We start from the raw sequence: 12,808 nt of genomic DNA, 5'->3' as shown, positions 1-12,808 counted from the left end.
AAAGGGGTATTAGTGGAACAGGTGCTGTCTGTAATCCCAGCTGCCTGGGAGGCTGAGATAAGAGTTCAAAGCCAGCCTTAGCAACAGCAAGGTGCTAAGCAACTCAGTGAGACCCTATCTCTAAATAAAATACAAACTAGGGCTGGGGATGTGGCTCAGTGGTCAAGTGCCCCTGAGTTCAATTCCCAATACAAAAAAAAAAAGAAAAAAAGAAAAAAAAGTGGGGGGTAGAGGGGTATTAATGAGAGCTCTCCAAAGAAACAGAAAAACAGAGCAACATGGTGTGTGTGTGTGTGTGTGTGTGTGCGTGTGTGAATTAAAATTAGCTCATATCATCACAGAGGTTGAAAAGTTCCACGATGGTCATCTGCATGCTGCAGAGCCGGTGGTGGTGACTCAGTCTGAGAAGCAGGAGCTTCCGAATCAGGGAGACCAACAGCACAGTCTCCAGTCTCAGGCTGAAGGTCCTCAGACCTCTGGAGGACCTCTGGTGTGAATCCTGAAGTTCAAAAGCCAAAGAACCTGGAGTCTGATGTCCAAGAGCAGCAATCGCAGAAAACGAAAATGAATCCATTTTGCCAGGAAGAAGAAGAAGGGGGGGCGGAGAGAGAGAGAGAGAGAGAGAGAGAGAGAGAGAGAGAGAGAGAGAACACAAACTCTCTTTCTCCCTTCTTCTGCTTCCTGTTCCATCTGGAGTCCAGCTGATTGCATAGTGTCTTCCCCTCTCAATCTGCTGACCCTCTGTTCTAGTCAGCTTTTTCATTGCTGCAACCAAAAGACCTGACAAGAACAACTGAAGAAGGATTCCAAGGGTTCCAAGAGTCTCCACCCATAGAGAGCCAGCTCCATTCTTCTGAGCAGGAGGTGAGGCTGAGCATCATGGCAGAAGTATGTGGTGGAGGGAAAAGGCTCAAGACATAACACCAGGAAGCAGAGACTCCACTCACCATATACCCCAAAAGCACGCCCCCAATGACCCACTTCCTCCAGCCACACAGCCTGCCTATAGTAACCACCAAGTTAACCCCTGTCAGGGCATTAATTTATGGATTGGTTAAGGCTCTCACAATCTAATCATTTCACCTCCAAACCTTCTTGTATTGTCTCACCCATCAGCTTTTGGGGGACCCAACCCACATATCTAACCATAACACCCACCTGCCAATCTTCTCTGGAAACAGCCTCACAGACACACCCAGATGTGTGCTTTACCTGTTCTTCCGGCTTCCATCAGTCCATTCCAGTTGACATCCAAAAATAACCCTCACGCTAAGCAGGGGGCCAACCAACATCTAGGAGTACAGCAGCCAGGCCTGATCACCTGTCTGTATATTCCCTGGATGGACAGATTCTGCTGTGATAGACACTTCTGCTTCCCTGCCTCTTCATGTCTCTGCCATCCCTCCATTGGCCTCCTTTATCCAGCCTGTAGCATGTTTATAATCATCCAGTCTCTTACATCAGAAGAACTTGTTGCAAAGTATGCAATGGAATCATTTTTCCTGAGTGGGCCAGAGCCATATTCCCCCTCAGTATGGACATGGGCCATGTCCTTACTGGGTCACCTGTGTCCATTTTTTGAACTGAGGGATAAGGTCTTCATGGTATGAGAAGGTAGTTGTAAGTCAGTGGTGGGCAGGTAAGTAAGAACTACATCTCCCACATTAAGTGCAGCACTTATGTCTGTTTCCTTAAAAAAATGCAGAATCATTAACTATACAAAGCCTGATGACTCTTATTTCCTGAAAAGTATCTTGCATTGACATATTTAGTTCCTCAGTTAAACTTATTTGTCTTTATTCCTCTCCTTTCCTGACAGTCCTCTCTCTGTGTATATTTGCTAAACATGAGGCATATTCAAAATAAAACTTCATTAATTTTTCACTCATTTAGAATTTACTCATTTTACTTTGGAGAGTAATGCAGGTGCAAACTCCTAAACCATGTCTCATACAAAGATTCTTGGTTCCATTCTAGGAAAAAGTGGGATGTCTATAAATCCTTGAAACAGAGTGAAGAAAGATGTGATTAAGTCATTGCCTGATCAAATATGTGAGGGTCTGGCCAGGGCCTCCTGAACTCACAGTCTGCTTCTCTCTCTTTGCAGAGTTTTGTGATAATGAACCACCGGAGATCAGTTATGCCACCTTCAAAGCCTTGTCCTTCGTTAACGGCACCATGTTAACCTGCGAGTGCAAGAAAGGGTTCCGCAGAATACAAAATGGGTCTCCCTATATGCTTTGTACGGGAAACTCTTCCTGGGAAAACAAGTGCCAGTGTGTAAGCTCTCGTAAGTGGTTCCTTTTGTAAACCAATGGAAAGAAAAATGTGCTAGGCACGATGGTGCATGCCTATAATCCCAGCAGTTCTGGAGGCTGAGGCAGGAGGATCATGAGTTCAAAGCCAGCCTCAGCAACTCAGTGAGACCCTGTCTTTAAATAAAATGCAAAATAGGGCTGGGATGTGGCTCCGTAGTTGAGTGTTCCTGAGTTCAATTCCCAGTACACCCCTCTCAAGAAAAAAAAAAAAAAAAAAAAAAAACTGGAGGACAGAATGAGACAGAATCCATCTTTCGTTCACTCAGCCTTGCAGACAACAAGTGGCCAGCCGAGTCTATGAGATAACTCGCATTGAGGCTTATGAAATAATCACTCATTAAACAAATGCTTAGTAGGGTGTCTACTACCTCTAAGAACTCTTCTGGGCTTTCTAAAACTAAATTGATCTGACACTGTAATTTTGCTGTTGACCGTTCTCCTTGAATCCCCAAATCTCTCTCACAAAGCCCTATTTCTGCATTGGCCTGTCACCCACCCTGTGGTATTAGAATGTGCTGAAAGTGGTGGGATTGTTTGGAGATTGTGTGGGACAGTAAATCAGACTACTATAAAGCCTGGAGATTGCTGCTCTGTGGAAGCACCTGCTTGAGTGTTTCCCAGCAGCTCTCTGCCTTATTCTGACCCCCACCCCATTGGAATGCTCCCGTGCAACTCCTTTGCCAAACTCTTCACTATAGGGAGGGGTATTATAGGAGGAGTCTTCCTGCCATAGCTTTAGGACAGCACTCCTCTAAACATAAGGATTTGAATAGCATTAGGGGAGTGAAGGGTTCATAGGGTGGTGGAGTCAGACCACTCCTGTGTGCCATCTCACATACCCATGCACACCACTGAGAGGTCTGATAGCAAGCAAGGATCCCTTTTGGTGAGACATATATGAACAAAAAGGATCATCCACCAGAAAATCTTTGAATTCTTCCAGAAACATTTTGTAGCCATTGTCGTTATAGACATGAATATGTAGAAGCCCCTGCAGGGCCAGGTGATAACCCTGCCCACCTAAGGGAGGGCTTGCCCCTGCTCATCAACACCAGCACCAAGATAGAGAATTAATGCCCATGCAATTAGTAGATGAACCATGTGACCCATTTTAAATGTTTGTGAAGCTGTTTGCTGTACCCCTCTCATATCTCCCAGACCCTAGGAACACAGGGAAACAAGTTACACCTCAACCTGAAGAACAGAAAGAAGGGAAAACCACAAAAATGCAAAGCCAATTGCAGCCTGTGGACCAAGTGAACCTTGCAGGTAAGTGATGCATCTGAGCAACTGACTAGCTGACTCCTGGGAGCTGACCTTCTCCTGCATGGGAATGACGTGTTTCCCCAAGGAGAGAATTGAGTCCCACACACTATCCATAAGTGTGTGCATGTCATTCTCCTCTTCTCGGGATATCCTGTGGACAAGAACCATCACTTAACATTGGCAGGCTGTTTGCTTAGCATCTCCAACTACCCTTAACAGCACCCAACCCGGGCTGTGATTTGGGAACCGGCCAGATAGAATTCAACGTGGTTCAATTCAATTCAATTCAAAGGCATATGTTGGGACTCACAGTGCCAGGCTCTGCCAACAAAAGATGCAAACATGGGTGGGACAACAATTCCTGCCCTCATGGAAACCCTCTGGTTTTCTCTTAAGTACAAGATGATGAATTACAAACAAAATGATTTTTGTCCAGGTGTTTCTTACAGGATGGAGTTATAAAATGTGCTGTACTATCCTGATGATACTTAAAGGCTCCAGACAAACAGTCTCCTGGTTAATGAGATGGAGACGAGTGAGCTCAGCTTTCCCAAGTGAATATGCTTCCGTTAAGGCATGACGTCAGGAAACGGAGCCCACTGGGAACACCTGAGCTTTGCTGGGAGCAGTTGGCCATATGAAGACCCATTAGTCCTCTAGCCTTACAAAGAACCTTACCATATCGTGTATAATTTCATTTGAGCCTCACACCCTGGTGAGTCAGGGAGCAGAAAGCATTCCTTCAACTTACTAAAGAAACTGAGGCACCAAGAAATGAAAAGTACTCACATAATAGAACTGGAGTAAGATCCCAGGTCTCCTGGATTAGATGAGGGATCTTTCTACTGAGTACTTATTTTCAATGACTTTGAATTTATTTATAGCTTCCATTATGAGGGGAAGGAGGCCAATCCAGGGACACTGTGCACTGTGGTGATTTTTCCCTTTGCTCTCTGACTTTGGGCTGCCCCACTAGAATTCCCAAACAGTGTAATGTGTGTTTTGTTTTATTTTCCCCATGTTACCCTCACAATGATTGAATGATTTCAGAAGTCAATGTGTGTTGTCCTTACTCAAGAGATAACCAGCTGGATCTGGCAGATGGATGCTTCATGAATTGTCATAGTTTGCATGCTTTCATTTGAAAGAAGCAAACCCAATTCAAACAGATTCAGGCAGTGATGGATTTTATTGTCCTTTAAAGAACATTTTATTCTGAGATTAAAACTCAAGTTCAGTCAAGACTTTCAAGGCTCTCTGTGACAGAAGCCAGCTCAGGACCGGGTCATTCGGCTTCCTGCAGCATCACAGGGCTTATCTAGAGTATTTGCAGAGGTTACTTTGGGTACTGAGGTTTATGGAGCATCTGGAAGTTCATGAAATGTGTGCAGTTTCATGGTCTTGGGTTAGAAGGTACACACAGTTCCTTATGATCAGACTGGGGACAGTGGGTGTGGCATCCTGAGATTAAATCAGAACAGAACACAATCTCTGAGGCCAAAGGTTAGCCAAGTCTGGGTTGTAGGCAGTGTACGCAAAGTTTATGGGGCACAGGACTCATGTGGATCAAGCTGCAGGCATGGCTTAACCAGAGCTCATGTTTAATTTCTCTGAGATGTTCTCAGTTCTTCCCTCTGGGCTTTGGCTTTGTCCCTGGTCACCTGCTGCCATTCAGGCATGTATTTCCTTTCTTCTTCAGCAGAAATCCAAGGTGTCTTTGCCTTGAGTTGAACCTGCCCTTACCCTTGAGCTAAGTTTGTCCTTTCCATCCCTGTCACTTCTCAAAGCCCTCAGTATCTTCCAGGAACCGGCTCAGACACTTCCTCATCTGGGTTAGCGTCAGTCAGAATGAATGACTCATTTCCCCGTGTCCCCAGCAAGACTCTCTGCTCTTCTGCGATCCTCACCACCTTCTGCCTTCATAGTTCTTACCCCATGGACTGTCCAACCCTTGCGGGTCTCTATGCCACCCCACAGTGCCTAGCAAGGTTCCCAACATAGGGATGTTCTCGGTCTGTGTTGGTTAAATGAAAGAAGCAAACAAAAGAGAAAACCACAAGGTCCAGTCTCTAGCAAGAGGCCACCTGGACATATTCACAATGCTTTCCGCAGCTTGCCTTCAGAACAGCTTTCTCTCTTCCAGGTCACTGCCAAGAGCCCCCTGCGTGGGAACATGAAGACACAAAGAGAACTTATCATTTCATGGTGGGGCAGACACTTCACTATCAGTGCATCCAGGGGTACAAGACCCTACACAGTGGCCCTTTCCTGAGCGTCTGCAAAACGATCCGTGGAGGAACAAGGTGGACCCGACCCCGGCTCACATGCCTGGATGAAAATGAGCTCCATCTGTTTTCAGGTGGGTGGCTCCTCTCTTGCGTCCACGCCTTGCTCTCTCCCTCTGTCTGACCAGGGTGGGATTCCTGACTTTACCTGCCACGTGACCCTGGGTAAACCCCTTGGTGCTCTGGGCCTCAGTTTCTTCTCATTCTAAAACCAGGATGAGATCTCTAAGGCCCCTTCGCCTCAGGTGGCCCTGTGCCCAGAGTGGGCATAAATAGAGAGGGAAGAGGAAGTTCTCTCAAGCGTTCTGAAGCAGAGGGATGCTGCTCAGGGCAATAGGATCAGATCAGCTGCCCTGGGTCTAGCTGATCCTGAAATTTTCCACTACTTCCCCGAGTTACCCAAGCTTCAATCTCCCGCCCCCACGTGTCTTCCTTTCCCAGATTTATGACGTAAACCTGTCATTTGCTAAGTGCTCTACTGTTACCATGCTCCTTCCTGTGTAAGTCCCCACCTGAGCTTTGACGAAAGTGCAGAGAAGGGGTTCACTCAAGCATGAGTGTGTGCACACTCTCGCACACATGCCACCTGCCTAAGTTGAGGTTTTCTGCTATGTGCTCTGAAATCTCACTCATTTCACATTCACCGTGAGAATTCCGGTTTCTTTGCTCACCACGGTTTCTCGTGCCCCATGACTTCCTCTGGGGTTTTCTAGGGATACTATTTCTTTCCCACAGCCTGACTCCAGCGAGCCACCCTGATGGCCAGGGCATGCCCATCATTTCCTCCCATCCAGTGGGAGGGCCCAGCCCGGGACAATGACACTGGGGAGGTCCAGAGGACCTGTCAAAGAGGAAAGCTATCTCTTTGTGAATTTCCACTCCATGTGATGGTTCACGGTGCTTGGATTATTAGCACCCATTTCCAAGTCAAAGGTGGAAGCTAGGGCTGAACAGAGAGTCTGGGGAGAAACCGCGGCTCACAGTTCCATGCACAGCCAGGATCAGGGCCAGAATTCCCCATCACCGGCTCTGCTGCAGCCCTTTACCTGTTTCCCAGTGACCCTGAAGTGGAACTGTGTGGTGTGCCATCCCTAGAGATGCGACCATACCAGGAGACATGCCCCGACAGGAGTATCCAGGGCCAGCTGCAGTGGGCAGATGCAAGAGGGGGAACTCCTGCCTCCCCACCTTGGGCCTCACAAGCAGCACTTTCTCTCCCCAGGTGAAGTTGACATTCAAACAAGCACAGATGATCTTCCTGAGAGTGAGACTTCCCACACCATCACCACAACAGGTATGGGGAGATGCTTGGCCATCAAAGCCAGATCAGGAAAGGGCAGGCAGTCTGTCCCATGCAAGCCTCTCTGGCAGATGGGCAGGGTCAGGAGAACCAACCCCGGCAGCCTCCTCCAGAGCAGGGACACGCCTCAGCAACCTGCATACCCACAAAGCAGGTGTCAGAAACAGGAACCACAGGACCGAGGTCTCCAGGCACAGGGATGAGGCATCTGCCCTCTGTTGACCATGGAGAAGTCACTCTCCCCAGCCTTGTGCACTCTACTTGCCATAAACTGAATGTCTCCCCCTGCCCTCTTTTCATAGATTTCCAACAACACTCAGAAGTAGCAACAACCATGGAGACGTTCTTGTTCACGATGGAGTACCAGATAGTAGGTGGGTGACGCCCTTTTCTCTGTGGACAAAATGTACACCAGACCCTGACATGGACAGGTTGGTTGGCTGGTTTAAAAGGTCCTCTCCTCACACGACATGTTGATAAGGGTAGAAGGTGAATCCAGATCCTAACATTACCCAAGAATCAGTTATAATAGGTGATAAGTTAATTTTCAAACCAGACCCAACATCTTCCTCTTGAGTGGGTCTAAAAGGAGGCCCCACAACCATGAGCCAGGCAAGAGGCCAGGGAGAGAAAGAAAACACGCTCCATAAACACTGTCGTTGTTTCCACATACGAGGGGAAAATGAGCCTTGGAGTTCCATCGGCCTGGACAACTGAATGAACGTGTAGCTCCAGAACCAGCAGTTGGAAAATGTGAGCAGGTTCAGGGGTGACTCATGTACTTATCATTTCTCTTCTGTTTCAATGATTCTTTCACCAGACACAGGTCTCACTCGCAGCCTCCTTAGGTGAGGCCTGGCCTCAGAGCGCGTCCGAATTGCTTGTCTGTCAGTTTACCCCAGAGGAGAGGTACCAGCTCCTTTCCCTAGAGACTCTCCTTCCAGGGCCCCCTGGCCCTTATCCTCTTTGAGCCTCCTAAGAAATCCGTGGGGGTGGGACCTGCATTCTAAGAAGGGAGAGCGGAAAATGCAGTGCCCACCCTTCGGGAGGCTCTTGCTCATCTGGGGCACCTTCTCCCCAGCTCTGGGGTCCCAGCTTCTGCTGGACCCATGCCCAGCCCCAGGCACCCCTGCTGAACGCCCTTTCTGTTGACAGTGGCCGGCTGTGTCTTCCTGTTGATCAGCATCTTGCTTCTGAGTGGACTCACCTGGCAGCGGAGATGGTGAGTCCCACATTGTCAAGGAAGCCTGTCATTTAAAGTAGGGAAAGTGTCCCAAAGTTTGGTCCCTGTAACAACAGCAGCGTAAGCATTGACCAGGGCTGTGCGCTAGGCCAAGAGTATTAAGAATTAAGAAACCATCTTGAGAAAAGCCTTTAGAGAGTAGACCATAAAACCCACGGTGTCACTCTCTGAGTATCCAGGACGTCCCTGCCTGCCAGAATCCACTCTGGCCAACCCTGACATAAACTCCCAAGTAAGACCTGGTAAGATACAGATCCACCCCTCAAAACCCAAAGCTCTTAGAGTCTTCATTTAGCCCAGCCAGAGAGGAGAAAAGAAAAAAAAAAAAAAGCAGATTCCTTCCATTCCTTCCTTCCCTAAGGAAGGAATACACTCTTAACTTTCCTCATGTGGACTGAGAAGTACAAATTATTTCAATGCAAATGAGAAGCCCTTCAGGATTATTGCATTAGGAATTATTCACAGATCTGGCAATCCCCCCGTTTCTTTCTAAGGCGTTATTTCAGGAGATGAAGCGGGTAAAGTGTCTGACATATTGCCAGGTCTTCTCCCTCCCCAAGCTGAGTACTTGGAAAGGACCTTTCCGTTTGGTAGCTTGAAGACCAAAATCCCTCAGACACAGAGGACAGACCACTGGGGAGCAGTTTATGTAGTGAAGTAAAGGACTGCCCGAAACTGTCTGAATTCCCACAAGACCTCCCAGGATTACAATCTCTGGAGAGATTCAAACTATCTGAGTTCCCACAAGACCTCCCAGGATTAGGTCTCTGGAAAGATTCAAACATAAATCTAAAAAAAAAAAAAAAAAAAAATCCTACTTTCTAGAATCTAATTTCATCTGATGACGCCCTCTTGTGGCTTAACAGATATCCTACATTTAATTTACTGGACCATCATGGGACCCCAGCCAGAGATTTGTTTTATTTTTTTGTTTGTCTGTTTTTGTGGTACTGGCGATTGAGACCAGAGGCTGTTTGCTATAAGCCACATCCCCATCCAGTCCTTTATTATTTTTCTTTTTGAGACAGAATCTTACTAAACTGCTGAAGGTCATTTTTAAATAGTTTGTTTTGGAATAATCACCAGGAACCAGAGAAGTGTTACAGCAAGCTCACATTGGTTAAATTTTCAGGGACTTTTTGGGATAGTTTGATTTTGTTGTTGTTTAGCAATGGTAGGGACCAAACCCCAGGGCCTTGAACATGCTAGCAAGTTCACTAACACTGAGCTACGCCCCTGGCCCTATCAACTGTGTTTTTTTTTTTTTTTTAACTCATCTGCATTATTACTGTTTAAAGCAGAATGTTGACTTGGGCACTACATATTTCCATTCACAAGCCTTACTGAGTTACTTTTTGAACAGCTTTGTAGCACACCTAAGGGAGGTTTAAGCTTTGTTTCTTGAAATACTTTTCTTTGGAAAACAAGCCCTGGAGAGTTCCTCCCAGCCAGTTGTCTGTTTCACATACTTGGTTCTTGAGGACTAGTACACGCACAGTGGGTAACTACGGGGGATCCTAATGAGATGAAACTCAAGCCATTTTAACAAATATCTTTCTTTTAAACATCAAGGTCTATCTTGGAACACTTCAGAGACAAAAGATTTGGTCTGGTCTACTAAGGAATACAACTTGGTAGTGGAACACTTTAGACTACAAAGTTAGGTTACATGTTTTTTTATTATTATTTTTAAATTTTTTTTAGAAAGAGTGAGAGAGAGAGTGAGAGAGAGAGTTTTTTAATATTTATTTATTTATTTTTTTTAGTTTTTGGCGTACTCACATCTTTGTTTGTATGTGGTGCTGAGGATCGAACCCGGGCCGCATGCATGCTAGGCGAGCACGCTACCGCTTGAGCCACATCCCCAGCCCAGGTTACATGTTTTAGAACAAACATCTCAACCTGTTAAAATAAGCCAATGTGAAACTAGAAAAAGCATTACTAGCCCTGCTTTAGTGACTAAAGTACCACAGTATATCACTTAAAAGTACAAAGAAATCTAAGCACAGCTGTTTTTAAAAATTAGAGTATAAGACAACAAATAAACTATATTAAAAACAAAGGCAATACATACTCAAAACTGATCACTTCCAAATTATTTTACTGCATTTCACTGAGATCTTTGCTCTCAAGGTAATTCACATCTATTGTGAAATACCAAAGGACAGTGTGCTACTGTGACTCTCCTCCCAGTTCTGTGTCCAGGGATGTCACGTGGGCAGCTGGATGCTTAGCATGGTAGGAGTACCTACACAATGGAAACTGGCAAAGTTTTTCGGAGGATTGATTGTAAGACATTCCTAGTACACCTCTGCTCTGAGTTTGCCCTGAGAAGCTTTAAGCAAGGTAGGGAATAACCTGATATTCTTATGAGCTCATAAAACTGAGAAAACTAAAAACCATACTGTCCAACATGGCAGCCTCTAGCCACTTATGGATATTTAAGTTCAATCTTGGATAATTTAAATACCATTAAAAATTCGATTCCTTGGGCCAGGCATGGTGGCACACACCTATTTAGGGATATAGCTCAGTGGTAGCTCACTTGCCTTGTGTGAGTAAGGCTCTGGGTTCTATCCCTCGTACTAAATAAAATAAGGAAGGAAGGAAAGAAGAAAGGAAGGGAGGGAAGGAGAGAGGATGCAAAGACACACAGACTCCTGTAGCCAGAACTCCTGTAGCCACCATGTTCTAGAACAAAATGTAAAGTGAAGATCTCAGGTAATATGCCCCTTGGGATTTAGCCACAAAACAGCCCATCTGTTCTTTGTCCCTCAGACCCATTCAGTCTCTGCCTCTGGAGTAATGGGGACACAGGAGGGCTTCCAGGACTCTCCCTCAGACCCCCCTTATTGAACACTAAATTGAAGAGTGAACCATAAAACAGAGGCTAAGACTGGGCAGCCAGTTTGGGCCTCCAGAGGGGTGGCAAGATCGCAAGGTCAGGTTTCACCAAGTAGGAAGGTAATGGTATCCTGGGGTAGAATCAAAATTAGCAGGTCACACTTCTGGTTGGGACTCAAGTAGAATATTCTGCCCATATTGGTATAAGGTAGGGACCACATTTTCCTTGGTACAATTATTACCCATATGGCTATGACTGAGTTATTATCACCACCAGGAAGAAGAGTAGGAGAACCATCTAGAAAACCCAGAGTGGTGAGAAGCCAAGAACAGCCAACAGAAGTCACGAGGCAGAAGCGAAGTCAGAGAGGTCAAACGCTCATCTCGCATCTGGCATCACGCACCCCTTGGCTTTTGGGAACCTCTGGATTCACATCACAGGACATCAGGCAGCTGCTGTCATATCACTAAGACAATCTGCACCATCAAAGAGGGAGACCTGCCCACTTCTATCCAGAATTTCCAAGGTCTTTAAAGGGAAACAGAACTCTTGGACTTATCTTTGTGGACATGGGTTGATTAAAGATAGAACAGCATGGAATGTTCTCCATATCCTATACAATATAAAGTAACTTTGTGTTGACTTCATCCCAATTTCCCAGTTTGGAAATCCCAGGTAAAGCCTTAGCACTAACATAAGCTGTCTCCCTCCCATGCCACCCCGTGTGCCTGGATCTCATCGGTGGGGATCTTTCCCAGCTCCGGTTGGCTAGTCCATTCTGATCACTTTGTTTACTAAACAACCTTTAAGAACTCTGGGCTAGCGACTAGCACACTGAGCCTAGATCAATACTGTAATGCCATCCTCTTCTTTTGAAGCTTCGGATTTGAATCTCTAAAGAAAAAAAAGCTGTGGCAGAATCATTTGTGGAAAATATCAAAATAAGGCAGCTAATCCCTTGGAATTGTGAATCGTCAATATTGGAGAGGATTCGAGAGGATTTCAAATATTGAATGCTAGTGTCAGGAACAGGAGGGTAAACTGTGTTCCAGAGAATGAATTATACTTATCAAAATACTTTACTTGTATCTTATTATCAGGCCTCTTTAAGAGTTGGCTTCTTTGGGATTGCTGTAAATTACACTCAGAGCTGGGCCTACACTAATTTGATGTTTACTGGTAGACACACAATGTACAAATGTGCACATTTCCCAATACATGTCATAAAAACACTGAAAAAGGATCAGTTCACTCAATGTTGATGGAAGGAAGGAAGTGAACGGGGAAGTGATACTGATAAAATTTTGCGGTAGAAAAGGTGCCCCTGTGGTCCTCAACTGTTACCCAAAATCTCAGCAAGTCAGAAGGCTTGGAGCCCTTCTTAAAACAGATCGCTGGGCCCACCTCTGGAGTTGCTGAGTCAGTAGAACTGGGATTTTTATTTCTAACAAGTTTCCAGGTGATTCTAATGATGCTGGTCCAAGGAACCAGCTGAGAATCAGTGTGCATTCCGTGTGCCCACTCACCCTCAACTGCCACTGAAAACATCAG

The 12,808-nt window shown here is 45.8% G+C and overlaps 1 protein-coding gene across 1 annotated transcript in view; it reads left to right on the top strand.

Moving 5' to 3' along the window:
- Il2ra (interleukin 2 receptor subunit alpha) overlaps positions 1-12,259 on the top strand; it is a 42,660-nt gene extending 30,401 nt beyond the window's left edge. Inside the window, exons 2-8 of the mRNA XM_076831900.1 lie at positions 2,108-2,290; positions 3,477-3,587; positions 5,728-5,943; positions 7,092-7,163; positions 7,472-7,543; positions 8,325-8,391; positions 11,534-12,259. Coding sequence (XP_076688015.1) covers positions 2,108-2,290; positions 3,477-3,587; positions 5,728-5,943; positions 7,092-7,163; positions 7,472-7,543; positions 8,325-8,391; positions 11,534-11,558 — 746 coding nt within the window. The 3' untranslated portion in view covers positions 11,559-12,259. The remainder of the gene's footprint in view (positions 1-2,107; positions 2,291-3,476; positions 3,588-5,727; positions 5,944-7,091; positions 7,164-7,471; positions 7,544-8,324; positions 8,392-11,533) is intronic.
- Positions 12,260-12,808: the final 549 nt, after the last annotated feature.

Source organism: Callospermophilus lateralis, chromosome 13, assembly GCF_048772815.1.
Source record: "Callospermophilus lateralis isolate mCalLat2 chromosome 13, mCalLat2.hap1, whole genome shotgun sequence".
In the NCBI taxonomy this organism is placed as follows: Eukaryota; Metazoa; Chordata; class Mammalia; order Rodentia; family Sciuridae; genus Callospermophilus; species Callospermophilus lateralis.
Note: the sequence above shows the minus strand (reverse complement) of the source record. Positions and strands in the feature narration are given on the sequence as shown.